At 44.9% G+C, this 27,343-nt stretch overlaps 2 protein-coding genes and 2 long non-coding RNA genes across 4 annotated transcripts; 2 read left to right on the top strand and 2 right to left on the bottom strand.

The window, feature by feature from the left end:
• The first annotated feature begins 128 nt into the window (after positions 1 to 128).
• On the top strand, positions 129 to 7,291 carry LOC111257376. Its single transcript, XR_002677771.1, has 2 exons — positions 129 to 510; positions 6,763 to 7,291. It is a non-coding gene; the product is annotated as an uncharacterized LOC111257376 (long non-coding RNA).
• Positions 896 to 9,609, bottom strand: LOC101769369 (respiratory burst oxidase homolog protein A). The gene is made up of 14 exons (XM_004969802.3): positions 8,756 to 9,609; positions 8,515 to 8,674; positions 8,302 to 8,350; positions 7,396 to 7,509; positions 4,854 to 5,276; positions 3,751 to 4,134; positions 3,573 to 3,668; positions 3,375 to 3,490; positions 3,065 to 3,232; positions 2,780 to 2,939; positions 2,438 to 2,635; positions 2,197 to 2,325; positions 1,953 to 2,031; positions 896 to 1,549 (listed from the first exon to the last, which is right to left on the bottom strand). The coding sequence occupies exons 1-14, from the start codon at positions 9,444 to 9,446 to the stop codon at positions 1,440 to 1,442; spliced, it is 2,877 nt and encodes a 958-aa protein (XP_004969859.1). The 5' UTR covers positions 9,447 to 9,609; the 3' UTR covers positions 896 to 1,439.
• An 8,145-nt stretch (positions 9,610 to 17,754) lies between these two features.
• On the top strand, positions 17,755 to 21,125 carry LOC111257231. The gene is made up of 2 exons (XR_002677639.1): positions 17,755 to 20,515; positions 20,683 to 21,125. It is a non-coding gene; the product is annotated as an uncharacterized LOC111257231 (long non-coding RNA).
• A 3,990-nt stretch (positions 21,126 to 25,115) lies between these two features.
• Positions 25,116 to 26,803, bottom strand: LOC101768968 (50S ribosomal protein L20). The gene is made up of 3 exons (XM_004969801.4): positions 26,556 to 26,803; positions 25,756 to 25,977; positions 25,116 to 25,570 (listed from the first exon to the last, which is right to left on the bottom strand). The coding sequence occupies exons 2-3, from the start codon at positions 25,939 to 25,941 to the stop codon at positions 25,391 to 25,393; spliced, it is 366 nt and encodes a 121-aa protein (XP_004969858.1). The 5' UTR covers positions 25,942 to 25,977; positions 26,556 to 26,803; the 3' UTR covers positions 25,116 to 25,390.
• Positions 26,804 to 27,343: the final 540 nt, after the last annotated feature.

The raw sequence follows: 27,343 nt of genomic DNA, 5'->3' as shown, positions 1-27,343 counted from the left end.
CTGCCTGTATACGACCAACCAAACCGCGTCTGTTTTTTGAATTCTAGATTCGTACGTGCAATCAATCACCGTATCTTTGCAGCCTGGTTCAACTCAAACGACAACCAAACACGACCCCATTGCATCCCCACATCCTGGTTCCGGCCGGCCAGGTTCCCCGGTGCGAGCCAGGCTCCTCAGGGAAGAGAACAAATCACACCCTATATGATCCACTGCCCGCACCACTCCTATCTTCTTCCGCTTCTCACGTCTTCACAGCTCGTCCTGCGTCGTCCTCCCAATCACACCGGCGCCGCCTCCGCCGCACCCCAGCCCCTCCCCCACGGTGCCCTGCCAGCCTCGTAGCTTCCTCTCCGTCCACCACCGGCGTCTCCTGGCGCCCACGCTGACGCTGCCTCGCCTCGCCGCCAGCCTGGCCTTCGGCTGCCTTCCTCTCGATCAATCGATAAGAGTCCCAACTCCAGACTGCCAAGGTTTACCGTCGCTTGCTCCAATTGCTACATTCAGAAGGTGGGTTCAGCGATACTTTGACGTGCACCAGTAGCTTAAACGATCGCGGGAGATTTCGCTCAAGTTAACCTCCAGTACAGCATCTCTGTATCCCTGAAGATTGTAGTAACGGGGAATACTTGTACGCTTGCCTTTTTCCCCATTCCTGGTCAGAACGGCTGAATGCAGGTGATGTTCAGAGTCTGTAAAGTACTACTCCTTCTCTCCCGAATTGTTCGTTATTTTGGCATTTATAGATTCATAGATTTTACTGTGTATCCAGACATAGGCATAGTATACATGTATCTAGACATATGCATAGTATATATGTATCTAGACACAGGCATAATATATATTTAGGTGTATAGCAAAAATTATAAACCTAGAAATATTAAACGGGCTACAAGAAACACTCAAATTGAGTATACCATCTTCCCTTTTCACCTCCTTTTGTTTTGCTTTTCTGTGTGTAAGTACAAATGTAAAAGATATTCGTGCTTCTGGCCTTAGCCAGACACTCAGCTGCATGAAAAAAAATATACAATTAAATAGCCTTGTGACTAGTGGTATCCCTCCTATGTCCTATACCATGCTACCGACAATCCCAACTAAATTAAGGACCCCAACCTCTTCATGTGTGCACTGTACATTGGAGACCAACTGGAAGGGAACTCCTCACAGTTCCACTGGGCATTGAGGGTCCAATCTGTAGATGGATGATTGGACGTCACATGTATCATCTATGACTGTACACAAAATCACCTCTTTTTTGTGCTCTTATTCATTTGAGAGCAGCCACCAGAAACAAGATAGGGTGTCAGATGTTAATCACTTCATGGTGGCTTCTCCCCTTTGCTCTCTCCTGTCCTTAGTCCCGATGAATATACCAAGACAAAAATGCTGTACACATACATAATTTATCCTTGTTCGCCACCGGGTATTTACTTGAATCAGAAATGCTCCTTGTGGAACTCGAATTTCGTTGTGCTTTTCCCATTGAATTCATGGCAAAGTTTGTTTAGTTCTTGTGCAAGAACTGGTGCTCCACAGTAGAATACACCTGCGCGCAAACAAAATTTTCTTTTACAAAATGCATAGATGGTATAACTCTAATTTATTTTCTTTTCTGGATTACACAAGATAACTATACCATTAAAAAACAGTTTGATTGCATCGGTCACACGCGCTCCTCTGGGTAAAGTTGTTAATGGAACTGAAATACTAAATCAGCTTGAGCTACCTATTTTCACTGTTTCGCTCAATCATACAGGCCAAACCTTAATGAATTTTGATTTCAGTCTATAAATTGCTGATGCATTTTTTTGCATATTTATGTAGTGGTGTGTCTTATGAAACGATAAATAGATGAAGTTTTGATAAAGGACACAACTCATTCACAAGGATGTGCATGACTCTATATAAAAAACAGAGAAGTTTAATTAGACAATGTAATGTAGACTTACCTATCTTGGCATACGGATGCTTAGAGGCAATTTTAGATAGGACCTTTTTCCAATTTGGTCTTGCAAAGTGTGTCCGTACCTGCAAAATCAGCATATGGATGATGAGATATGACTCTTAGCTTGATATCTTAAAAGGTGATTGAACACTGTTTTGATCATTTATGCTAATAGATGTCAGGTACTAAACTCACATTCTAAATATAATTGACTTATGTGGAGCTGCTAATTGTCCTACAGTACTTACTTTAGTCCCAGAGACAATGTCAACACCATTCTTGGCATGGTTCAGAGTTTGAAGCATGGTGATGAGCGCTGACCGAGCATCCCCTTCCTCATAAACACTAGTGAGGTAGTTGTGCATCTCAATGATATTCTAGAATGGAGCAAAGGTAAACTGTTAGTAAACTCACGAAAGGGAACATAAGATTTCTGATGAGAACAAGTCACACTTCAAACAAAACAAGAGGTCAATTGGTACTATGTACCCTTTGGTCCAATTCAGCGATCTCATTCATGACTCCTTTGAACCAATCAAAAGAACCTTGCTCACGTGTAACCCAATAAAAGTAAGCATTTGTGGTCCTTAGAACCCTCTTTGGTTTTGAGGTGACTGTCATAAGTGTTCCCAGATCAATGTGCGGCTTATTTGGACCAACTGGAGGATAAAGATCAGTGGAAGCATCCTGTCAACACATGTGCACACACAGAATTGTTGTTAGAAAGATGCCAGAATACTACAGAAAGAAGATTGCTCAAATGTAATCTGTTATTTCACTAATTAGATTAAGAAAGGTGACAAGTGAAGATATGGAAAATAGTAATTTTACCTCCTCTTCCTCCATTTTGATGATATTGTTAAGCAGATCTTTCAGTATGCTGATAAAAGGAGTTGCACCAATTCCTAATCCAACTAGTAGAAGAACATCATACTTGCTGTAATCCTGAGCAGGAGAACCGTAAGGTCCATCAATCAGAAGCTTTGGTAAACTGCATTGTCAAAAGACAAATATTATAACCCATGGTTTGTTAAGGAGCTATAATGCACAGATTCAACCCTTTTTAATGATGCTCGTAGTGGTGTGGGGATGGGGATGGGGATTGGGGGTTCATACGCTTTCTTGGTTGTCTCATCTGCTCTAAGAAGGCCACTTTTACCACCCACTGGGGGTTCACAAGCTGCTGCAAATACCCTCTTGAGCTCTCGTGTCCAGTCACCAAGTTGTCGAACATGAATGCTGAGAAAATCATCCCCAGGCGCTGAAGTAATTGAGAACGGATGCCTGCGAAGAGAAAGGAAATGCAAATGCTCAACGTGCAATGGGCTGCATCAAGACTGCATTTATATGAAATATTCACGAAATTTGTTCCAGTCCTAGCAATGGTATGGTTCAATCAAAATCTAGTGCTGCAAGTACCAATTACCACTCAAAGGGTGACACTGCTGGACATTGAACAAACATATATTGCCCACTCTTGTACCGGAAAGCAGGAGGCTTGGACATTTGCAATGTCAACACGTTACCAGGATATATGGCCACCTGAAAGAGGGAAAAATACTAGATTAGTTGCTGGAAAAAATACAGGATATATGCTCAAGTTTCTCATGTCTTTTTGATTGACCTTCAATAGCCTGACAGAATAACTGCCAGACCTGAAGAACCTCAGCACCCTCTCCCCTACATACAAGCAAACAGGCACCGCCAGATACATCCATGTCTGTATCAAAAACAAATACCTTAGGACTCAAACTTCAATTGTTTCATGTAAAGAGAATGAAGACAAATAAATAAAATCTCACCGTTTTTCTGTACCAGACATGAATGAGGTACAGCCACTGGCCATGAACAATGAGTGCCAGATACACAATAATGAACAAATGATGAGAGTACCAGAAGGCATTAAAGCCAGTCAGTTTGTCGAATGGTTTTGGAAGCTTCACCAAGCTACGGCGGAACCACCGTGTTGCTAAAGTGAAAGCTATAACCATGCAGATCACCATAATTAGACCGGTGATGCCCTCCACTCCTTTGACCAATGTAAAATATGTTGGCTTTATTTCCCCGAAGTACTGCCCCAGAGGAGCATACTTCTCATCTGATGATTTTATAAGCCGCGGAAAATCACATACAAGGTGGTTCCCAGCATGGAGGATTATACCAACAACAATTGCCGCTGCAATAGTCTGCCCATTAGAACAACAACAAAAAAAATATCTTGCTGTTAGTTTTCTGAGATGGTCAAAGCAGTAACAATATTCATGTGGCATCTAGTGAGTAGCAGCCCATGTAACTCAAATTCCCATAGTTGTTAAATGTAGGCTCTCTTCTACCACACTAATATGATAAAGTTATTCTTGGTCGTTGCACGTGAGTAAGCATATGTCTTTTATCTTACTGAAAAAAAGGGAAAAGGTATACAATGTGTTTCTGTACAGATAGGATGGAGCGCAGAGTACCAACTTATTCCAGCAGGTGGACAGTGTGTTTTGTGCTTTTTGTGTACATGCTATGCTCTGCTTATGATTCAATTCATAAGGAATTTTAACAGAATTTAGTATCTATAGGACATGAGTAACTGAATACATTTTTTTCATTTTTATGGATCACTGAATAAATTATTGTGGCTCACGATGCATTGGTACATAAATACACACATCGAATGAACAGAACGGTAAAAACAATTCTTGTATTCTAATTCAACTTCGCTGAGTGCATAGTTCCTTTTTTAAGAAAAATAAGGTTAAACCCATGAAAATAATGTTGAAACTGCCTACATCTACATGAACAGATGGGGACTCACATCATTTCAGCCTAAATTCATTGATTCAGGTACAAACATACAGTAATATTAAATTCTACAACTATATGTATAAAAAGAGGCAATGATAAACTAATGGCTAACCTTGTGGAAGTTTATATTATCATCAAATGGTAATGCCCATGCAGCCCTTGTATTTCTCAACCATGTAATGGTGTTTCGGCATACTGGCAGGAGGATAATTGCCATGTTCAGCTTCAGAGTTTCAGCAGCACCTTTTGCAGTTGTCACGCAGTAGCCCATCACATTAAAGACATACCTGTTGCGATACTGCATGAACTTCCAAGTGAACAGTCCAGCCATTATCCCAATCCACAATGCAAGTACCCACAGGCGTTTCCAATTATCCTCCAAGTAGTAACTAAGTGTGGTGCTTATTTTGCGAATTGGACTCTTTTTCCTTAAGCCTGCTAGGTTCTGGCTTAGTGCTTGGCTTGTGTAACTTAGTGCCTGACTGTAGTTCATGTAGGTATCCTTCTGCAATAGAAGTGTCTCCAACTGCCACAACTGCAAAACCAACAAGCAGCGTATTCTTTAGAACTAGTTAATACCAAAATCCACTTTGTCAGTAACAGATTAGAATTTTAGACCAATAAAAAAACTGATATTCTATGAATAAACAATAGGCCATTATTTCATACAAGTTATCAAGAAGGAATGTCACATTGTTACAAACTGATAGGCACACCAGCTAAGCGCACATCTGGAGATGACCAAGGTTGGCATAAGTATACAAGGTAAATACAGTGTTTTGTTATTAAACAAAATGAGACCCTCTCATCAGCTGAACAACTTGTGCTCAAGAGAAACAAGATTTACGTGCATAAGAACATCCATAATGCAGCCTAAAAGATTATGCACACATATAGTTCGAATAATTCTGCAAAAAGAAGCAAATGCACAAGTACGAAAAAATAATCTATGCACATTATTGAGAGAAGTTTCCCTTGACAGACATTAAAAAATAAAGTTTGCTTACAGTAGGAATATATTAGTATGCCGTATCAATAAAAATTAATATGTTATGACATTTAGAAAAGAAATTTTATAACTGGCATGTCGTAAAGTAAGATGTACTACCATGCAATAGGAATCAAAGCAACATAAGTCAAGATTAAAGAGGTTTTAAACAGTGCAGTTATTCCACAACTATTAGAACAAAATTCAAATTAATCTACACAGTATTATTGTAACACTATTCGATTTAATAAATACAAAATTAGACTTGCTAGTATTGGCATGTCTTGTGTCAATATGGGAAACAACTAAATATAAAGATAAATTCTTTGTTTCTAGACACTCATCACCTTACAGAGGAATATAATTTGATCCTATCTCAATTTGAAGTGACAATCTTCAAATAGCTACCGAATGGCTGCTCACTAAGTTACAGAACATAAGAGCAATTTTATCCTGTGTATTTTGTGATCTATCACAGCATTACAGATTAGAAAAAATCAAGGTAGTAAAGTTCTGATGTTCGCGCTACTTCACTAAAAATATAAGATGAGTTAAAATTACTCATCAATGCAATGAACAAGTTGCGTGGAAACATGATGCCTACCAAGACTGCAGCGTAGCCCCCAACTGGTTTTAACTTTTAATAGCATCTGGTGTCGCGCATGGCTCTTATGACCGTGGTATTCAAAGTATTTGTGATGCACATGCAATAATTATGTCTAGAGAAAGTGGGGATTGGACTCGAATCCCCTGGTAGCATGGCCTCGGCTGGTCTAACCCTGCACCCTATGAATGTGGTCTAACACGACACATAACATGACAACAGAAAAGGCCAATGGGAGCATCATGGCCCAGCAAAACACCCCCATACTATGTCAAGACTCAAGAGTAAGAAGAAGAAAAAGGAGGCATTGAAACTCTGCAATCAACTTTCATAATAGTGTTAACTAGCCAGTCGTGGTTGCTAATCTGCTGAAATCAGCATGCCTAACCTTTGGAGTGTAGTAACATTATTTCTTCTATACTCATGCAGATGACAACGCCCTTTCAAAGAAAAAAAAGAGGGTCAATGGCTATGAGGAGGTGGTGGGGCAACTGTGAACTGTGAGCGGCAAGGATGACATTGAACTCGGCAGATCAATGAAGCATTAGAAATGCATGCAAGCTGGTCCACATCTCCTCACCGACTTCGATTTAAATGATGATGGGAACGAGAATTTTATAGGAAATCTTCAATATTTTTTTATTATGAATAGTGCATTCGTTGCATGTTACTCGAGTTCTAACGTAGGCATGGGCAAAGTTTTATTGCTACCACAGTAATGGATAGGCTCTTTGGCCGGTAGAAGAGCACCCATCACCAAGCAATCGGGGCAGAAAAATAAAGTATATATGGATACGGGCATTTTATAATCGGATACTGGTACTGATCCACTACTTTGGCGTAAGAAACAACCCCAGTCAACTACTTAGTCTGCATTCATCAACTTACTGCCAAAATGCAGTCTTCTCTATATATGTTCCTAAACAAATACTAAGTTAACTTCCTTTCAGCTTAGCTATGCTATTTCGTCACCACTGTTGCTGACATTAAACATGTGGTCAGGAGCCAAATTGTTACATTGCATAAAATCAGTATGATTGCGAGCAAATACAGTAAGCTTACCTCGATGTAGCCAAGTCCTTCGGGATCAAGCTCTTCCATGATTAGAGCGGCGTACTCTTCAGCCTGTTCCTTAAGCCTGGACAGCTTGTTGGCAGATGCACTTAACATGATAATCTGGAATGGTAGAAAGGGAAATGTAAGTTAGTACATCCAGGTGATCTCACATTTTACCAAACCACTAGAAAGTAACCCACAACGACCAAGATGGCTGACTCGATTCCTTACACAGTGACAACTGTGAAAGGCACGTACACAAGCTCACCAAGCCACCTTTCTACGCATTTGTTTCAGCGGATCAGAGAAAAAAAGATTAGCTGGCGTGACGGAAATGCCCCTCACCTACTGCCGCTGGACTGCAGACTCCCATCCGCTGAAAATTTACAAGAATGCCCTCACACGTTCTAGAAAGAAAGGTGCCCCTTTCCTGAAGGCTAGGGGGGAAAAACGAGTGTCCCAAAACTGGCAGGTAGGAGTGGGTAATGGCGTGATGCTTTCCACGCCGGTTTCGCTCACCGACTACGATTAGATGCCAATACTTTCCGCGCATACCCTTCCTTTCCCTATGAACATTTCCTCTAAACCCCCTCTTGTCGGATTATCACTGGTTTACTAAGGTTTCTCCTCCACTCAAACATAATTAAGAAAGCATACTAATCGGCAAAGGTCTGCGACATGGATGCGCTACCTATTAGAAGAACAAGAGCAGATATGATCGTGGCAGGGGAAAGGAATTAGACAGCTCAATGGACCAAATATAAAAACTCTTGCCGTCAAAGGACACCTAAAGTAATCCGATTTTGAAGTCCCCAAATAGCAAATCCAAATAGGGCGAAGGAAAAGGGCAAACTGCTCGTACTGCGCGACCACCAACTCCAAGTCCAAGCACAGCCAGTGTTTGTTGCTTACCTCTTTCACCTCCTCCTCACCAATCCGGCCGTCCGCGTTCTTATCCACCCTGATTGAAGCAACCAAGAACATGTGATGAAATGAATACTATTGCTGATGACGCTGTTCTTCTAATAACATTAACAAGAAATAAAAAATACCATTAACAAATAGCAGAGTAGCTAGCTAAGCTAGAAGTGGAGTAATGGTGAGCATGGTTTTGAGGTGGTTTACATGTCAAAAAAGATCTGGAGGCGGGAGTCGAAGCTGTTATCGGTGATCTGCTGCCAGATCTCGCGCAACTCCTCCTTGTTGATTTTGTCGACCTGCATCTGCCGCCGCCGGCTCAATGTGTCGAACAGCTCGAGCGCGAACTCCTTCGATTCCGTCATCCCTGCAAGCTCACCTCGCCAATATTTCAATGACTGTGGGAGCAAAATGGAGGGCAAGTCGAGCGCGCGCGGCGTGTTGGTACCTATGCATTCCGCGAAGTCGGCGCGGGAGAGGAAGCCGTCGCAGGCGAGGCGGTCGAAGTTGGCCTGCACCTCCATCCAGGCGTTGTTGGCCTTGTTGCTGCTGATGAAGCGGAGGCCGCGGAGCGCCTTGTGCGCGCCGGAGCGCGTGCGGTCGAGCTGCGCGCGCTGCCGCCTCGCGGCCCGCGCGGCAAGGGCGGACTCGATGCCGGAGGTTGGCTGCTGCTGGTGCCCCTGCCCTTCCGCGCGGCTGTGGGTGCGGCCGAAGCGCTTGGTGAGGTCCTGCGAGAACTGGCGCGCGATGGACATGGCCTCCGCCTTGAGCTCCTGCGAGAACTGCAGCAGCCGGTGCGACGAGGTCCGCCTGATCGACGGCGACCTCGACCGTGACGACGACGACGCGCCGCCCGCATGGTCCCCGCGCGCGCCCAGCGGCAGCCTCGGCGCCCCGCCGGTAGCCGCCGCCGCCGCCGCCGCCGCCGCCGCGGCCGGCTCGACGCTCCGCAGGATAATGGTGTCGTCCTCCTGCAGGTCGAGCGTGACCTCGACCAGCTCCTCCCCGTCGTCGGAGCTGCGGTCGGATCCCCGCGGCGAGGAGCCCGTGCTGAGCGACCGCGGCGTCGTCCCCGCCGAGCCGCTCCATCGCTGGTGGTGGTGGCCCGCGCCCGCCGCGGGGGCGGCGCCGCCCCTCATCGCCGGGGCGAATCAGAAGCCGCTTTCCAGCGCGGCTCCCGGAAGAGTCCAATGCGTCGCGGGCGAGACGCGCTCGGCGGCTGGATGGATGGATTTGGGGTGGCTTTGGAATCTCTGGGGAAAGGCGCCCGCGACGCGTCCGAGCGGGAGCCGAGCCGACGAAAGAGGGAAGAGCAACGGGAGAGCATATATGAGGAGGCGACCACGACGGGCCGGCCCACGGCCCCACGCTCAAGCACAGCGACAATAATTAACAAAAGTTTTAGTCTTACACTGAAAACTACTACGGGGCAGTACGGACAGCCTAAGTTCTACCTCTGGCGATTAGCCTCGCGCAAATTCGTAGGGATAGAGCAGTCTATTCGCGTGCATTAGATGACGTGGTCCATTTTCCACTTCATCGACTCACGTTGTATTAAGCACGTTATATAGGACCTTTTTTACATGATATAGAGTTAATGAAAAGGTGTGAAATATATATTTTGAAAGAGATATAGTTTGTGCACGAAATCAACATGGTAAAAATAGCCCGCAATTCTTTGTCTTAACAGGGATGAGTTTGCGTAAACCCTTTTTGTAAATGAAATTTACGTGACCTTTGAGGTACTAAGATTCGTCTACTTGACCCCTTGAATTACGAAATCATATTTTGTATGATCTTGTTGACATGGGCACATTACATGAACGCCAACCATGGCAGTAACTTGATGAGTGGGATTGTGATCGGACTGTACGACATGGATTTTTTACGGTACCTCGACACGAACCAATATGAGTTTTCACATTGTTTCTATGAAACGACGCTTCACTCCATTTGGGCGTTCATTCGCTTTCCATTGAACTTCTAGCTAGTCTCTACACACGCTTTAAGTAGAGAAAGCGTGGAGGAAAGCAATTCACGCTCGGTTCAGCCCATAAGGGGATGTAGTACTGCGTTTGGTACGAAAGAGCGCTAGTGTCGTCGCTGTATTCCGGTTCCGGTCAATCGATAGTACTGAGCAGAGAGTCAAGAGGGGTGCTGGAAAAAACAGGGATGCTTTATTATGCACACACGTCGTTTTACATTGGGCTGCTAGAGGAGGAACCTATAGACGACTATTTGTACATTGAAAGAAAAGGAAACTGACAGCCTTCGTATGTAAGCTGTGGCGTATGTGACATGCCACTTTACCTACTAGCTGGGGTGAGTAGGTGGCCATGCATGTTTGCCTACACGGAAGAGGCAAGATGCATGTATGGTTAACGTTGATTCCTTCGTGTTCATGCCTTGGATTGATAATGTAGGCATTGCCGCCGGGACGAAGCCATCGTGTCTCGGGAGTTTATTGGCTCCAAAGGCAAGAAACAGGGTGCATGTTTTAGTTTACATGCAGCGTCATCACCCTCCTCCTAGAGAGAGGAAATAAATTGTGTTTTTTTTCCGTTTTAGATGATGTCGAATGAAAAGACTTGGAACCGCATATATTTTTTTTTCACACAACATATTTTAGCAAGGGGGAGAGAGCTTGCTCACGTAGACATGGATATCATGTTCCATTCCACACCATCGAATCACGTTCGTGTCACATACTCTGATACTCATATGTCATGGGTGAAAGTGAAACCGTATATACATACTACTCTTTCGTTTTATAATATATAAGTTTTTAACTAGTTTTATATTGAGTCGATTTCATTCTAACTTTAACTAATATATGAAAATATATTAACAGTACAATACCAAATAAATACATGCTTATAAAATATTTTATGTCAGATTTAATGAAACTAATCTCATGTTGCAAATGTTGGTGTATTTTTTTTATAATTTGATTAAAATTAAAAAATTCTGATTTAAAGAAATTAAAATAACTTACATTTTGAAACAATGGGAGAACTAGTGAACTACTCTATATATAGAACCTGAATATGTCACAGTCAGTTTGTAAAACGAGTTACATGCGCTGTGCGCGCGACACATCCAGGTCAGTTGATAGATACCGTACGTCATGACCAGATACTTTGAAGCGTAGCGTGATCAGAAGGCTGATACACGCTGATGACGCTATTAGCACACATAACATATATAACTCGAAGGATGCGTACGTGAAGAGCATTGCCCCATGCATGTGTCCAAAAACAACGCCACTGCTACAACAAGCTGCGCAATTCAAGGCGTGCGTGTATATATATACACACACGTTACACGCACAGGGTAAAGTTGCTTTCACGTTTCCGAGAAATATACTCTGTCTTCGATCCAAAATATAAGCCCCTATACATATATAAGTCAAATATTTTTAACCTTAACCACTACCGTCTTAAATTTAATACATTAACAACACAAGGTTGTCATTTCACCATGATACATTCAAGATACTATACTTTTTATAAATATTACTAGTCCAAGTGCTGTATTAGAGATCATGCCAATATTCTAATTTAACAATTTAATCTGTGATCGGAGGGAGTAGTCAAAGACCCTCAAATCGTCCAAAACGGAATTGCAAGGTGCCGAAAGCGCGAAATGGTCAACTTCATTCTTTCAGAAAAAATGAATCCTATGAATCAGTTAATAATCTCCTCAACTAACACACCACAGTCCAGAACGGAAAGAATTTTAGAGGTAACATACTAACATTATAAAACAACCGAATGGCTTCATCACAAGGCTCGGTTCGGTCGCATAAATATTATTCTCTCCTTCGCTATTCGCCACCAAGATACCTGTGCACTCCAGAATTCACTGGCATCCTACTGCCAAATCCAATCAGGGTCCTGGAGAATTTTGTAAGCAAACAGTGGATGGATAAAATAACGAAAAGCTCGCTCAAATCAGCGGGCAGTGGCCCGCAAAACCGTCGGGCCCCCAGATTCGATCGATTCTCATATGCTTGGCTTGAAATCCAGAGGAATGTTGACCTGCCCTAATCCGGGCAAAATCCTAACCGATTCCCAGGAAAAGAGAAAGGGAATCGAAACCTAACCGAAACCTTAAAACCAGCTCCAAACGAGAAAAGAAAATCCGGGTGCGAACCCCAGCCTTAAACACGAAGAGAAGCTGAATAGAGACGGCACTTGCAGCCTTTCAGGGAAGGAGCTCGATCGAGGCTGACACAACCGTGCGTTCCAAACGACACGGGAACCGGAACAAGACGGTTCCTAATACACGAACTGGAATTGACCGATGCCCACTTAGGGGGTAATGCACTTAGGGGGTAATGGATCATAGCTCTCATGTCTTCTTCACAATCCAACTTATTTTTAATCAAAATCATATAATCTTATAGCTCGGTCCTTATTGAGCTACATTCTTAAATTTGCTAGGCTAAATTAGAGGCCATTTTACCATCCCTGTGTCCACTTGACATGCAACGCCTGGAAATGTGTGTTCGTGCTAAAGAATTAGCAGACTGCAGACTGAAATATACTTTATCAAACCTGGTATGATCGATGCAGCTTTGTTCAGGGCTTTGACTCGCTACGATCTCCATAATTTAATACACGTACAGCCGTCAACGGGAACTGCTTAACATGATACGCAGTAATTTGATATCCTAATCGCGCATTGATAGTGCGAAAGAATATAGTAGTATAATTCACAGGAGAAATCAAAATAAGCTGCTGGTTTCAGATCCTTCCAGAGCGCTTTCTCCGATCCAGAGAGAAAGCCGTCGTCCGGTACGTAGCCACAGGCGCAGCAGAGGCGATGCCCTTCCCACTTTACAGATATAGACGGAGAACGGCCACCATCTCCTGCTGCTGCCGGTCGCGATCGCGTCGACGCCACTAGCTTAGCTTATCCGTCAACAACCTCCTCCCTCGCGTGCCGTACCCTGGCGGCCTGGCGTTGCGTCGCGTCGCGTACTTGGCGTCCGCGGCGACCGGGACGGATCGATGACACGAGCCCCGGCCCCGAACGGGGCGCACCTTGTGTGATCGCCGAGGCTGACACCCGGAGCGCGGAGCGGGAAGGCACGCTGCGGCACCGCGGGCCGGGCGCTGGGGCTTCGGCCGCGCGCACGCGCGCTCGTTCGTGGTGGCTCTGGAGATCCCCATCCGGCAACACCTGTTCACCACTCGGCGAAGCCCCGTTCCGGCGGCCGCGAGCCACGATGAGAAAAGGCGCGGCCTCGCGCGATCTTTTTCGCGCAAAGTGACATGATTTCGGTGTGGCATGGCAGGCATATGGGAGACGGCAGCATAGCGTAGGGGGGCTCTGGGCCTGGGAGATCAGAGGAATGATTGAGCTGGAGCTAGTTGACTAGGGGATGATTTTGAGCGGTGCGCTGAAACAGGAAGCTGCGGTGCGCGTTTGACCTGCGGCGGCAGTAGTGTCTTCTAAGCCAAGTGTCGGCTACTCGGCTAAAGACTCTTGCAGGCAGGTCTCATCTGTGTCTTGGACAGGTATCAGCTACTACTCAGCTGTGGGCTTTTCAGTTCCACGGCCTGAACAATCTTCTTGCAAAAGTTGGAGGATTCCTTGTCCGCCAAAATCTGCTTCCATTTCACATAGCACAAGATTAAATTAAATTTTAAAAAGAATTACGTAGTTTCAACTAGAGCGACTTCTTAAGTTCAGTGGTTAACCTGTTCATCTCCTATGCATACATTTCAACAATAGATTCGGTGCATTCCAGCTGAGGCGTGGCCTGCAGAATGTATGTTTCTCAGGAAAAAAGAATGATCAAGTTGGCCATCATACAATCTGCAGGCGAAGGAAAATGATGAGTAAAGCAAAATATATAATTGACTAAGCTGTCGTGCATGTTTCCCTGTCTGACTTTGCAATGCAAAGTAGGAAGACCATGAATAAAGCTAAACATCACATTCTCAATCAGATTCAGTACAATAAACTGTGGTAGGTCGCCATGAGATCCAGCACACGTTACCGAAAAAGTTGTTATCAGCTTACAGCGCCTTTGATGAAGTCCAGAGTCATGGGAGAGATTGTCAAAAAAAAAAAAACTTCCTAGCTATACGATGGCATTGTGCAGATCACCACAAACTTGCTTGCCACGATGTGAATTCCTTTTCCCTTTCCTATATTTTGTTTGGACAAATGGTCAAGTAAATAATGGCGAATGTGATCGAAAAAAGAGGAAATTGCAAAGGTCCAAATGGTCTGAAGAGTATAATTGCTTTAGAAGGCAGATAGGTTACTTGTACACGAAGAAGCATTTATCCCCTCAAAAGAATTCCTTGACAACCTATCTACCACTAGTACAATATAAATACTACTTCTTACTTCTTTAAGAAAAAGACGACATAATTTGAGTATCAATAATTCAATATATTCTTTCTTGCTTGAGCGGCTTCAACAGAAGATCAACCCACGTGCCCTTTTCTGATTCACCTTACCAGGAACTTCCAACTGTGCTGCAGGAACAGAAGGATGGTTTGGACTTGTAGACTCCAACTTGATGAAAATTCACAAACCGACTTTAATAGCTCACTGATTCAGTATTCCCAGACCAAGTCTAAAGCTAAACTGGGGGTGACTTACATGCACAATGCGATTGCGATCGAACAATGCACGGGAGATCAACTACCGTGAAATGAGAAAACTGAAATGGTGCTTAGAATTTATATAAACAAGTACGTCTGATCCTAAGGTAGCCATGGACTCACCTAACACTCTAGACTAACCTCAGAATGTTAAGTGAGCTCGCCGTTTCAATGGTGATGGAGATGGCAAGGAAGGAATGTAAAGGCAGAAGAGGACCATAGCAAATAGTGTCCAACAGGAAGAAACCCCTGTTCTGAATATGTAAGTACGTACCATCACAGCGTCACTAAGGGCCAAGCAAATGCTATCAATAATGTGATTTGTGGAAGGGTTCAAAAATTAGCCTTGCATATGTGTATCTACTTGATGAACAAAACCATAGTTGCTACTTCAGCATTATGGTAGTCTCACTACCTACAACCATTGTCCTTCGGTTGCTGAGACTTAAGGAAGACTTTTCATAATAAAAAAAGAAAGGAAGCGGAATAATTAAATAATGCAGAGAACTTGCACCATGGCAATCAACTTTATGTAGTAAGGATGCAGAAATTTGGACATATTTCTGTCACGCTAAAGTTCAAATATTGCGCTTCTAGAAGCAAGGTGTGACGCAGTAAGGGCACCAACTACTTCGTTTGCGACCTGAAACACCATGAGGGTGTCAGGCTGCCTAGCCTGTCGTGCTCAGGTGCAGCACTTTTCCAGAGATGGCCACCCATCCTAAGAGCCGGCGATGAACAACCCCACCTGCTCCACAGATATCTTGATGCCCCTTGCTTTCGTCCATGTCGGTAACTTACACTGCCCTCGTTCTTAGTCCTATCTTTTACCTGAAAATAGTCAACAGCGAGAGCTTCAGGAGCTGAAACAGAACCTAGAACTTCAGCTTTTGGTAGCCTTTCATTTTCCCCCTTTGAAGATAACTGATTGGTGATGGCAAAAAATGTGTACCCTGAAGACTTGATAAGAGGCCATTGACAAATATTCGTTTCCTTCGCTAGAGTTGTAGACTATGCATCCAAAAGTGAAAGAGATGTATGGCTACAGCCTACAGGCTACAAAGCAAAGCGCATCCTACTGAATCTCAGTGGAATAATGGAACAGTATGGGCGACTTTGCTTCACAAGAACTTCAGTGAAAAGCTTCTCGATACATGATAATGCTACATGTCCTCGTCTACTAGACCCTTCATGAATGTTCTGCGAAGACTTCGCCTAGTTGAGGTTTCTGTCGTCCGGTTGCGTAGTATGGTCATTGGTCAATATGAACTCACCTAACCTCCTGTTATTGTCTTGGTCGAAAAGAATGAATATGAGATATTTGGTAATCCACATTCCACAACAATTCAACTGTTGCCATAACTTGTGACCTCAGCAGTAGAGTCCATCAGAACAAATTTGTTTTCGCAAAAAAAAGGGGGGGTGCTATACGAGACTAAGCATCATATCTATTAGAGATTCTATGCTGCACGGTTGTTCAACGAAATCCTGGAAGAAGGCCAACTTTGGATCAGCGCCGGCGCCAAGCACTTGGCTGCTTTGGGATGGCCGGCTGCTGCAGTAGGGTCGCTAGGAATTATTTAGCTTCATAGTGAACCTCAGCTCCTAGTTTTGGTTGTATTCTTATTTGTATAATCGCTTAGTGATCCTTTGTACGGTGTGCGTGTGCCCGAATGGCTCGTGACGTAAAACTAATCTTAATTTCTTCTTAATACAAAGATACGTAGCTCTCCTGCATATTCTCGAAAAAATATCTACAAGTGCAGCATTTCTAATACAAGTGTTAAGGAAACGAGTTCAATATCAAACACGACAAGATATATGTTTTATGTTTGCTTCATACAGTAAATAAATATACTTCAGTCTAAAAGCAGAGAAAGAAAATGACATATGCCACGCGGGCGAATGGCAAGAGAGCAGCACAGAAAGACCTCAGTGAACTTCCTCCACAGTTCACACAATTTCTTAGCTTCCAGTACTACAAACACTATAAGGTCCCTTTCTGTAACCTGTAAAGACGCAAAAAAAGTTGTGGATTAACAATTTTCAAGAGATACTATCGATAATGCAACGATGCGCTGCGACTTTATTCTCCAGATTGACCAAAACCAGTAGTGCATTCCAGCTAGAGAAACTAGCAGCTCAAAGCGCACCAGCGGCATGGCCGGCTTTGCTGCTCCGATCAAACATGCAATGTTCTCACTTCACTTGCATGGAGACAAAAGCGGTGTTCAGATTTGATAGGAAACAGGAAAAAAGGATTGATGTAATCTGTGGGAAGAAGCACATTCCCACGAATAAGAATTTATGTCTCTGGTTCTCGTCTTGCTCTGTCCATTAAAAAAAGAAAGGGTTTATGCCATGTCGCCAGCAAAGAAAAGTTAGCCTAGTTTCTGTACACACCACACCACTTTGCATGTTGCAGAGCAAGATACATTGTAATCAGTAGTAACATCTTCGTTGAGAATCTTTCAAAAACATCTTCGTTGAGAAATGCCCGGGATGCATATTCGATTTGAGCAATCTGGTGCTTGATAAATAATTTCTGAAACTGAAGGCACATGTAATGGAATTATTCAGTCCTGGAGGTGCGTCTCTGGCAATATAATGACATAATGACTTCTAGGTTTGAGCTCTACATTAGCAGGATTTAGGGTTCTACATAAAAATATATATGCAAACACACATATGCACTAATGCACATCATTTGAACAAAGAAGATGGCTAAAAAAACAGAGTTAAATCAATACATCAGGAGGAAAAGTGTATCAGCTTATAGCTGTTTTCCAAGAAAGAAACCGAGATTTAGAGAACCCGAGATTTAGAGAACCCCATTCATACGTAAAGGTTGTTTACAAGATGCCAAGATCTATTCGCATTACCTATGCTAATCAAAAGCGCCAATGAGGTATGGAGTTGAAGATAGTAACTAGCAACAGCCATACAGTTCGAGAAGGAATGTTCCATGAGTCTTTCAAGTGGAACTTAAGCCTTTAGTGTTTGACCTCTCTAGTTTCTCTCTCTAACGCGTGCGACGCGGGCGCTTACCGCCGATGGCCCCAGCATCCACCGCTGACAACCACTCCGGCCCCGGCGTCCACCGCCTCGCACCGCTGGAGACCACCTAGGTCCCGGCGGCCACACAAACGTCTCCACGGTAGTTGCAGATTCGAATGGAGGGATTTGAATCTGAGAAGGGTCGCGAAGGGAAAGAAGAGCTAGATCCGGCCCTTCCCCACTTGCGGCTGCGGCCATTGCAGCCCAGGTTGCATCTTTGGTGGCGGGGACCTCCTTCCCACCACGGTCGCCCCCACGCGCCACCTCATCCCCGCTGAATCCCTCGGCCCCCCTATCTGCGGCGGCTTGAGGGACCATCAGGGGAGACCCCCGACTGGCTCAGGTATAGTGCCTCGTCTTCCTCCTCGTCTGATGGCTAAGATTCTTCGCCAAGGTCCCCACGCCGTCGCTCGGCGGAAGGGGAAGGCGACTGCCATGGACATCTCGCCGGCACCTTCATCCCGCCAGGGCCCTCCCTTTGGTGGCCTCATGGCTGATGTCCGGAGGGGATAGGACTCCGCTGCACGCGGCCTGGCTGGCCAGTCAAGCTTGAGGCTTCCGCAGGAGCATGAGTGGGTCGCCGCCGCCATCGCCCGCTCCTCAGGTCGTGATTCGGAGATTCCCACTGCCGACCGTGATGGAGATGGCTGGGTGGAGGTTCGTCGCCATCGGAACCAGCACCGAGAGCATCCTGCTCAGCGTCCCGTTCCTCGATCCCCGCCGACCTGGTAGGCCGCTGTTTCAATTGTCTCACCACCGACCATGTCGCAGCCGTCTGCAGAAATCTGTCATGTTGTATGCACTGCTGGTGGGAGGGGCACAGGTCGCGGCAATGCAGGAAAGGTCGCTCTATGCTACCACCTCGAGGTCGCTCACCGCCTCCACCGCATCGAGCTCTGGTGACGACTGCAGCTCAGCATCAACATTGGGCCAGACGGACACAGTCAACATCTTATGACGCTACAAGGTCTGCACATTCCCAATCCATGGGCCCCTCCTGTTACCCTCCTGCAATTCGTGTTCCTCCCTCGCCGAGCTGTGATGACATGTCCATTCCTTCCTCACCGCCATCGCCAAGGCTTTGTGGCGACCTGTCGTGCCGCTCGGCCAAAGAGATACGTGTGATTCCCAGGTCGCAGATGATTAATGACAGTGATTCGTGCCTGTCAGCTTGTGCGCTAGTTCTGATGATTGGAGGCAACCGACCGAAGGTGTCCACACTGCAAGTTGGATTGGTCCTGGAAGAGTTCCTCAACCTGCTCCTGGAAGATTACAACATTCAGCGCTCTAAACCTGAGGATTTCTTGGTAGAATTCAGCATGCCAAGTATTGCAGAAAGGATCTTGCACTCCCACCTGCCACCAGAAGCTCAAATTCAGCTCATATGGAGAAGATGGCACCGTCAATCCATGGTGAGCCTGGCATCCTTGCGATTCAGAGTGCTAATCGAACTAAAGGGAATTCCTGCTCATGCACGAAATGTAAACACAGCACAGACCATACTAGGCACTGCTTGTGCTGAACTGGTAGAAGCTCCGGTGCAAGTTGACAAGAACAACAACAACGCCATCCTCTATGTGGCCTGCTAGTGCATGCACCCCGACCTAGTTCCGCTGGAGAAGCTGATTTTCATCCCAGAGCCTCCACTGCCATACATCGAATGTGATTTGTTCTTGAAGCACCATGAACTAATCCACTCTAAGCAGGATGGTCTCTAGTATGTAATACATATCAGAATAGTTGAGGTGCAGGACTGGAGCCTACCTAGTGATTCATCAAATGAAGAAATCCCACCAGATACCTATGGGAGTTCTGGTGATGAGGATTACCTAGGTTTCACGCAGCATAACAGAAGTAACCCCTGGCCAAAGAAAACAAGGTTTGCAAACAAGCAGGGTGGCTCTGGCGGAGGACCCTCACTTGGTACTGGTTGGGGACCACCTTCTGCATCAGCGGCGGTGGCTCCCTCAACAAGGGCCTGGCCCCTATCCACGCCTTCGAGAGTTGGTCGCCACAAGCAAGGCAAAGGCCCAACGGGGCCGACAGAGCATATACCGTCTGTCACCCCATGCGTTGTTTCTGGAAAAGGGTAGGAAGATGGGTTGCTTGATGCAATGATGCAGATGGAGATCATTAAACCCTCTGGAGACTTGGTAGGCGACCCCATGGCACTGGAGGCGGACCAGGCTTACAGAACCCATACCCTCACCGTGAGCTTTGCACCTAGACATAACATAGCCACCACAAATCCTGGGGATACCTTCTCACTGAGGGGATCACCCCATGCTTTTAACCCAATAAGAATGGAGACGGAACTGAGCCTACAACCACTGGAGTCATTACCGTCGCTGGTGCTTGACAGTGGGTTGATTTTCAAACCAAGTCTGATGCTGGGAAAAGCGGAGGGGCTGAACCATGGGGTTCAACCAACCCTCTAGTCTGAAGCAGAGGTAGCTGTTGATACATCACTCCAGCCACCAAGTCCTCACCACAACATCGACCACGGGTTGATAAATCTTGAAGTGGTATGTTTTGAAGATGTGCCATTAGCTGAGTTGCCGCCATCACCAACACATAGCAATTTTGTAACTTTCACCAGAGGATCCTCGGTTGCCATCCTGCTACATTTTTTCCCTGAGGCTTCAACGCCTGTAAAGAACATCACAACTGACTTCGCACGTTTCGTCTGTAGGGTGGGGTTGCCAGTTGCACTTCAGTTAGCTCCTCTGAGAAGAAAAGCACGCACACCACCAATGTCAACTCTAGCAATCAAGAGAAGCGAGAGGCTCACCAAGAAGTCGTGTTATCGGGCCACCAAGCCAACCCTTCAGGTACAGAACGTGCTAATGAAGAAACTGGGCATCTCCTCCAGGATTGGGCCGCTGGATGTCGCAGCCTTCACGCACTTCCTGAAATTCTTCACCGCCACTCTCTCGGTCTCCCAGTGTGAAGCTCTTGATGAGTTGATCCCAGATGGTGGGTTGTTGTTCATGACGGCGGTCGCTAACATTGAGCCTTGAGCTCCATGGTTGCTTCACCCCTTGTAAGTCTGGGTGGTGTCCAATCCGCTTCTTCGTGAGAACTCTTTAACAGCTAGGGTGAAACTCCTCTCATCAGGCGAAGACTGGTGGCTAACATGTGTATATGGACCTCAATCGGATGGTGACAAAGTACGATTTCTAGCGGAGCTCCATGAGCTCAGAGCAAGTTGCACCAGCACATGGATGATATGCGGCAACTTCAACCTCATATACAAGGTGGAGGACAAGAACAATTCACGATTAGACCGTAGGATGATGGTCGCTTCCGTCGCCTTCTCAATGATTTGGAATTACAAGAGCTCAACTTACATGGCAGACTCTTCACATGGAGCAATGAGCGAGCTGACCCAACTCTAGAACGCATTGATAGAGTTTTTGTCTCCCAGGATTGGGCAACAGAGTTCCCGGATCACTACCTGCGCGCTCTCTCATCACAATGCTCCGATCATACACCTTTGCTGTTGCAAACTAGTTGCTCATTCAGTGCCTTCCGTCGGTTTCGTTTTGAGAACATTTGGCCCAAATATGATGGTTATCTCCAGACTGTGGAGTAGGCATGGCAATGCCCTTGGCCAGATGCTGATGCTTTTCACACACTAGATTACAAACTTTGAAACACCGTGGTCGCCCTGAAGATATGGAGTGCCAAGCATGTGGGCTCATCCGCCTCCAGCAAGCCATTGCGAAAGAAATTGTGTAAAGGTTTGATCAAGCTCAAGATCAAAAGACTGCTAGCGCTACATGAACATACTCTTCGCAACAAAATGAGGATGAAATGTCTGGGCTTAGCGTCTATGTTGAGAATAATTACGAGGCAGCGGTCTCGGGTTACCTACCTTGAGGAGGGTGACGCAAACACGAAATTTTTTCACTTGCAAGCATGCAACAAAAATAGGAAGAACCACATTCGAGCACTGTCAGTAGATGATTTGGAGGTTGTCCATGAGGAGGCTAAGGCAGACCTAGTTTTCCAACATTTTAATGATTTGCTTGGGACTCCGACCTCGCCAACAATATCATTGGACTTCCAGCGCTTGGGCATCCCATCTACCAACATGAACTCAATAGATTATTGTTTCTCTCTGATGAAGAAGTTTGGAAAACAATACAAGATCTTCCTCTTGACAAGGCACCGGGCCCCGACGAGTTCACTGGCCTATTTTACAGAACGGCCTAGCCAATCATCAAGCAGGATATCATGGGTGCATTCCATGCTCTTTGGACTCTGGATGGTCGTAGCATGCATGTGATTAACCAGGCTTACATGGTCCTTCTACACAAAAAATCTGATGCTCAACACATTGCTGACTACCGGCCTATGAGTCTCATACATAGTTTCTCAAAGCTTTTCACTAAGGTTTTGGCTAACAGGCTCGCGCCCAAACTGAAGGAGCTGGTGCATCACAACCAAAGTGCATTCATCAAAGACCGTCTTTTACATGACAATTTTCGTGCAATTGATCTCTCTGCAAAACTACTTCACCACCGCAAGACACCATTTGCCTTGATTAAGATCGACATATCAAAAGTCTTTGATTCGGTGAATTGGACCTACCTATTAAAAATGCTATGGCATATGGGCTTCACTAGACGTTGGATCAACTGGGTTACCTTGCTTCTGTCGACAACAAGTACAAAGATAATTGTAAACGGAGTCACAGGAAGGAAAATTTGCCATGCGAGGGGCCTTCGGCAAGGCGATCCTCTGTCACCAATGTTGTTTGTGCTGGCAATGGAAGGCTTAAACTCCATGATCACACTAGCTGATAATGAAGGACTTCTGACACCTCTAGGGAGCAATGCCATACAGGAACGCACCTACCTTTATGCTGATGATGTGGTGCTATTCCTTTCTCCAAAGCAATAGGATCTGATTGTCACAGGGGCCATACTGCAAGTCTTCGGTCGTGCTTCAAGTCCTTACACTAACATGGACAAATGTGCTATATCACCAATCCAGTGTGGTCTCCAGGTGACGGTTACCCTAGTCAGTTGCTTCCCAGGCCGTTTACAGGCCTTTCCTTGCAAATACTTAGGGATCCCAGTCTCCACCAACAAATTGACAAGGAACGAATTGTTACCTTTGGTAGACAAGATTAATGCTGGTCTGCCAACATGGAAGGCTGGACTATTGAGTAAAGCCAATCGCACGGTTCTGGTTAAAGTGAAAATATCAGCAATACCGATCCACACAGCAATTGCAGTATCCATTTTGCCATGGGTAATCAAAAGCATCGACAAGCGTAGACGTGCGTTCCTGTGGAGAGGCACGGAGATGGTGTCAGGAGGACATTGCCTGCTGGCTTGGCTGAGGTGTGTAGATCGCCTGATCTAGGTGGGCTAGGAATCACAAATCTTCAAATCATAGGTTATGCACTGCGAATGCGTTGGCTTTGGTTAGAAAGAACGGAATACATCACGATCATGGTTCTCCCTACCTGACAAAGTAGAAGCTCCAATAGCGGAATTGTTCTACTAATCCACATCAGTCTAGATTGGAGATGGCAAGCAGACTTTGTTCTGGACTGATAGATGGATTGAGGGATGATCTATTGTAGAGATTGCTCCATGCCTAATTCAGACAGTTGGCCCACGTATACGAAAGAAGAGAACAGTCTATGAGGCCTTACAACATAGGAGGTGGGTGAAGGATATCTCCGGGGCACTCACAGTACAAGTACTTCTTGATTACCTAAACATCTGGGACAAGTTGGAGGTGGTGACACTCCAGGAAGGGGTTCAAGATAAGATGCTTTGGAAGTGGACTAGTGATCAATGTTTCACAACATCAAGTGCTTATAGAGCATTCTTCATTGGCCAGCATGAGATACCAGGAGCAAAGACACTACGGAAGACACGACCCCCTGGTAAGTGCAAATTCTTTCTGTGGCTTGCTGCATGGTCGCTGCTGGACGGCGGCAAGACAAAAGAAGCATAACCTTCAAGATGATGATAGTTGCTGCTTATGTGGACAAGAACCAAAGACTATAAACCATCTGTTAATCAGATGTTCTTTTACAAAGCAAATTTGGCATCAATGCCTGTCAAGACTAAGGGGGTGTTTGGATCTTTAGTCCGGACTAAAATTTATGTCACATCGAATATTCGAAGGCTAATTAGGAGGACTGAACATGAGCTAATTATAAAACTAATTACACAGATGGAGACTAATTCACGATACGAATCTATTAAGCCTAATTAATCCATCATTAGCACATGTTTACTGTAGTATCACATTGTCAAATCATGAACTAATTAGACTTAATAGATTCGTCTCGCAAATTAATCTCCATCTGTGCAATTAGTTTTGTAATTAATCTATGTTTAATACTCCTAATTAGTATCTAAACATTCGATGTGATAGGAATTTTAGGAGTGACTAAAGAAACAAACACCCCCTAACTTGGCAGGTCTTGTCTCCATCATCCATTGAGCAAACTTTGGCCGCCTGGTGCACGAAAGCAAGGAAACGTGTGCACAAGGCTGACAGGAAACTTTCGATTCGATGGTCACAACGGTGGCCTGGTTCATCTGGTTGGAACGCAATGCTCGTACCTTCAACAGAACAGAGAGGAACGCAATACAGTTGGTGCAGGCGATCACCAAGGAAGCTTCAGTTTGGGTTACTGCTCATTTTAGTTGTCTAGCTCCTTTTGCTATGCCTGGATTGAATGCTTCTACTACTTTAGGTCCTGGTCAGAATGCTGCTGCTAGTTTAGGTCGCGCTGCAGTGCACATGTAATAGCAGGTTTTTTCCTTAGAACACTCATCAGGTCATCTTGTCCAGATGACACTGTGTAACTCGGTTTCTCCTTCTCTTCCTCCTAATGAAATACGTGCTAAGGCACGGTCGCGAAAAAAAAAGTGGAACTTAAAGGACGTTATTAACCAGCATACAATGTAACACAACAAAAAGGAAATACTCCTTTCTTTTTGTCTAAAACAAAGTAATGTAGATACACATCTAGAAGGGCTGCTTGGTCGGTGTAGCTTTGCAAAGAACTTGGTATACATCAGAAAATACCAAGATTGCATGTTTTGATAAACCGAAAGGGTCAAATCTATTTTGTTTTGTCACAATCAATTAGATTGCAGCATTTGTCAACAGTACATATAGTATTATCTCCATCAAGGCAACTGACATGGGCAACAGATAACATAATGTGTAGTCCAAGCTGCCGCTGTTTCAATTCTGTCTATTAAAGCGAGTACCAAAGGGAATAGCATAAATACTTGTAACACAAAATTACATGAGGTTGCTGGGTATACAAGCTAAGTAGCTAGCAAATTTAGTAGTAACTCTCAACTGCAAGGAAGGAACAACCATCATGATTTCAGTGACTTATTGGAAAGATTGGTTCATAGGATAGCTGCTAGACCCTCCTTTTTGACAGGCCTGTTCCCTGGAAATGCGGTGCGGGATACATCAACAAGCGCCTTGAAGCTGTAAGGTTCGTGCATCGACAGCTCTGAGAGCACCTTCCTGTTCAGTTGGATGTTCTCCTTCATCAATCCATGCATAAAGTTGCCATAATTCACCTGGAAGTTAAATACAAGAAATCAGATGCAAGAAGCTCTACTTGAACATCAAAGTGCAAGGTGGTTAGTATTGCATTGAACTCAATGTCCTAATATGAACATGTACAGAAGTATGGTGATTATATGCTCCTTGCAAATGCCACAGTTCCATTCCTTTTGACAAGTTGACTGCAAAAGATACATACCCCATGCAATCGTGTACCAGCATTGATGCGCTCAATCCAAAGCGATCTCATATCCCTCTTCTTGTTCCGTCTGTCCCTGTAGGAATATTGCAAGGCTTTCTCAACCCTCTCCCTTGCTATCCTTATGCAATTTTTTGCCCTTCCTCTAAATCCCTTGGCTAACTTGAAAATCTTTCCCTTGTTCATTTTCCTTACTGAATCTCCAGAATAATTTTTCCGTTCCTGCAACGTTGCAAAAGATGGGGAAAGATAAGTAGTAAGCAAAATAAGCAACATGAGTGCACTATCCTGCAGTTAGGAACCTATCAGAAGAATCAGATGGTAACATGAGTTCATATGCACTACTGGCTTCATACAAAATTACTGCATCGCCACAGGTTCAGAAAACTACCAGATAATATACTCACTTGGTTTAGGGAACAGCAAACCATCAATTTTAGCACTCTGATCCACAAATGAAGCAATTTCGTTTTTACTAAGAACAGAGATTTTAGCACGATGCAGTTCATCAGCTAAAATTCACGCCCCTTGAGATACTGGTCCGAACCCAACATCCCAACCCAATACATCTTAAACCCTGAATTCAGACCAGAAATTGATTGCATAAATTGCACCCGGGCAAATTTAGGTAGCGTAGGCGCGCAGCGTGGGGACAATGAGGGTTTAGTTGAACCCCATTCTTTTCAGATAATGAACTGCCTACACATTGGGTCGCTAGACGTATAGTGTCACGCTGGATTTTACACCTCACAGTCACAGACGCACTGAAAAATCCGTCCAAGGAAGTTTGGATTACATACCCGCAAAGAAATGGCAAGTACGGATGGATCTCCGCTCCAAGGCAACACGATACCGGTAGAGAGCAGCTGTTGAGGAGGACGAGGTCGACGATTAAGAGTGAGAATCGCTTCGGCGTGGCTCCGCCGCGGCTGCCTGCTTCGGCGGGGAGGAAGCAGACTGGAGGCAAGGTAGTCGTCGCGGCGGCGGCGGCGGACTGTGAAGAAGGGGAAGAACACAATTTGGGCCGACCTTGAAGTCCAAGACCAATCTGGCCCGACATGGTTAGGCCCGAAGGGCAAAATAAGGCCTTGTTTACTTGCCAATTTGGGAGTGGCAAAATTGGCATTTTGCCATAAATGCGACACTGTAGCGTTTCGTTTGTATTTGTGAATTATTGTCTAAATATTGACTAATTAGGCTCAAAAGATTCGTCTCGCAAAGTACAACAAAACTGTGCAATTAGTTTTTGATTTCGTCTACATTTAGTACTCCATGCATGTACCGCAAGTTTGATGTGATAGGGAATCTTCTTTTTGCATAGTGTCAAAGTTGGGGGTGAAGTAAACAAGGGCTAAATAGGATTTTTTAAGTATTTTCCGTATTGTCGGGATAGAACCTACCGCAAGTAACAGGATTCCTAGGGGCGTTTGGTTCCCTTTACTTATTTTTAGCACGTGTCACGTTGAATGTTTACATACTAATTAGGAGTATTAAATGTAGACTATTTACAAAATCCATTACATAAGTGGAGACTAAACGGCGATACGAATCTAATAAGCCTAATTAATCCATCATTAGCAAATGTTAC

This window comes from Setaria italica, chromosome V (assembly GCF_000263155.2).
Source record: "Setaria italica strain Yugu1 chromosome V, Setaria_italica_v2.0, whole genome shotgun sequence".
Classification (NCBI taxonomy): Eukaryota; Viridiplantae; Streptophyta; class Magnoliopsida; order Poales; family Poaceae; genus Setaria; species Setaria italica.
The sequence above is the reverse complement of the archived record's forward strand: the minus strand, read 5'-3'. Positions and strand labels throughout refer to the sequence as shown.

What these genes read in the sequence shown, in the direction of transcription:
- LOC101769369 (XM_004969802.3), bottom strand. Translation starts at nt 9,446, where the DNA reads ATGAGGGGCGGCGCCGCCCCCGCGGCGGGCGCGGGCCACCACCACCAG. An exon ending in AAGGACTTGGCTACATCGAG is followed by an intron (nt 5,277 to 7,395) that starts GTAAGCTTACTG and finishes TTGGTTTTGCAG; the next exon opens with TTGTGGCAGTTGGAGACACT. An exon ending in GCAGTGTCACCCTTTGAGTG is followed by an intron (nt 3,233 to 3,374) that starts GTAATTGGTACT and finishes TTCTCTTCGCAG; the next exon opens with GCATCCGTTCTCAATTACTT.
- LOC101768968 (XM_004969801.4), bottom strand. Translation starts at nt 25,941, where the DNA reads ATGAACAAGGGAAAGATTTTCAAGTTAGCCAAGGGATTTAGAGGAAGG. An exon ending in CTGGTACACGATTGCATGGG is followed by an intron (nt 25,571 to 25,755) that starts GTATGTATCTTT and finishes TTTAACTTCCAG; the next exon opens with GTGAATTATGGCAACTTTAT.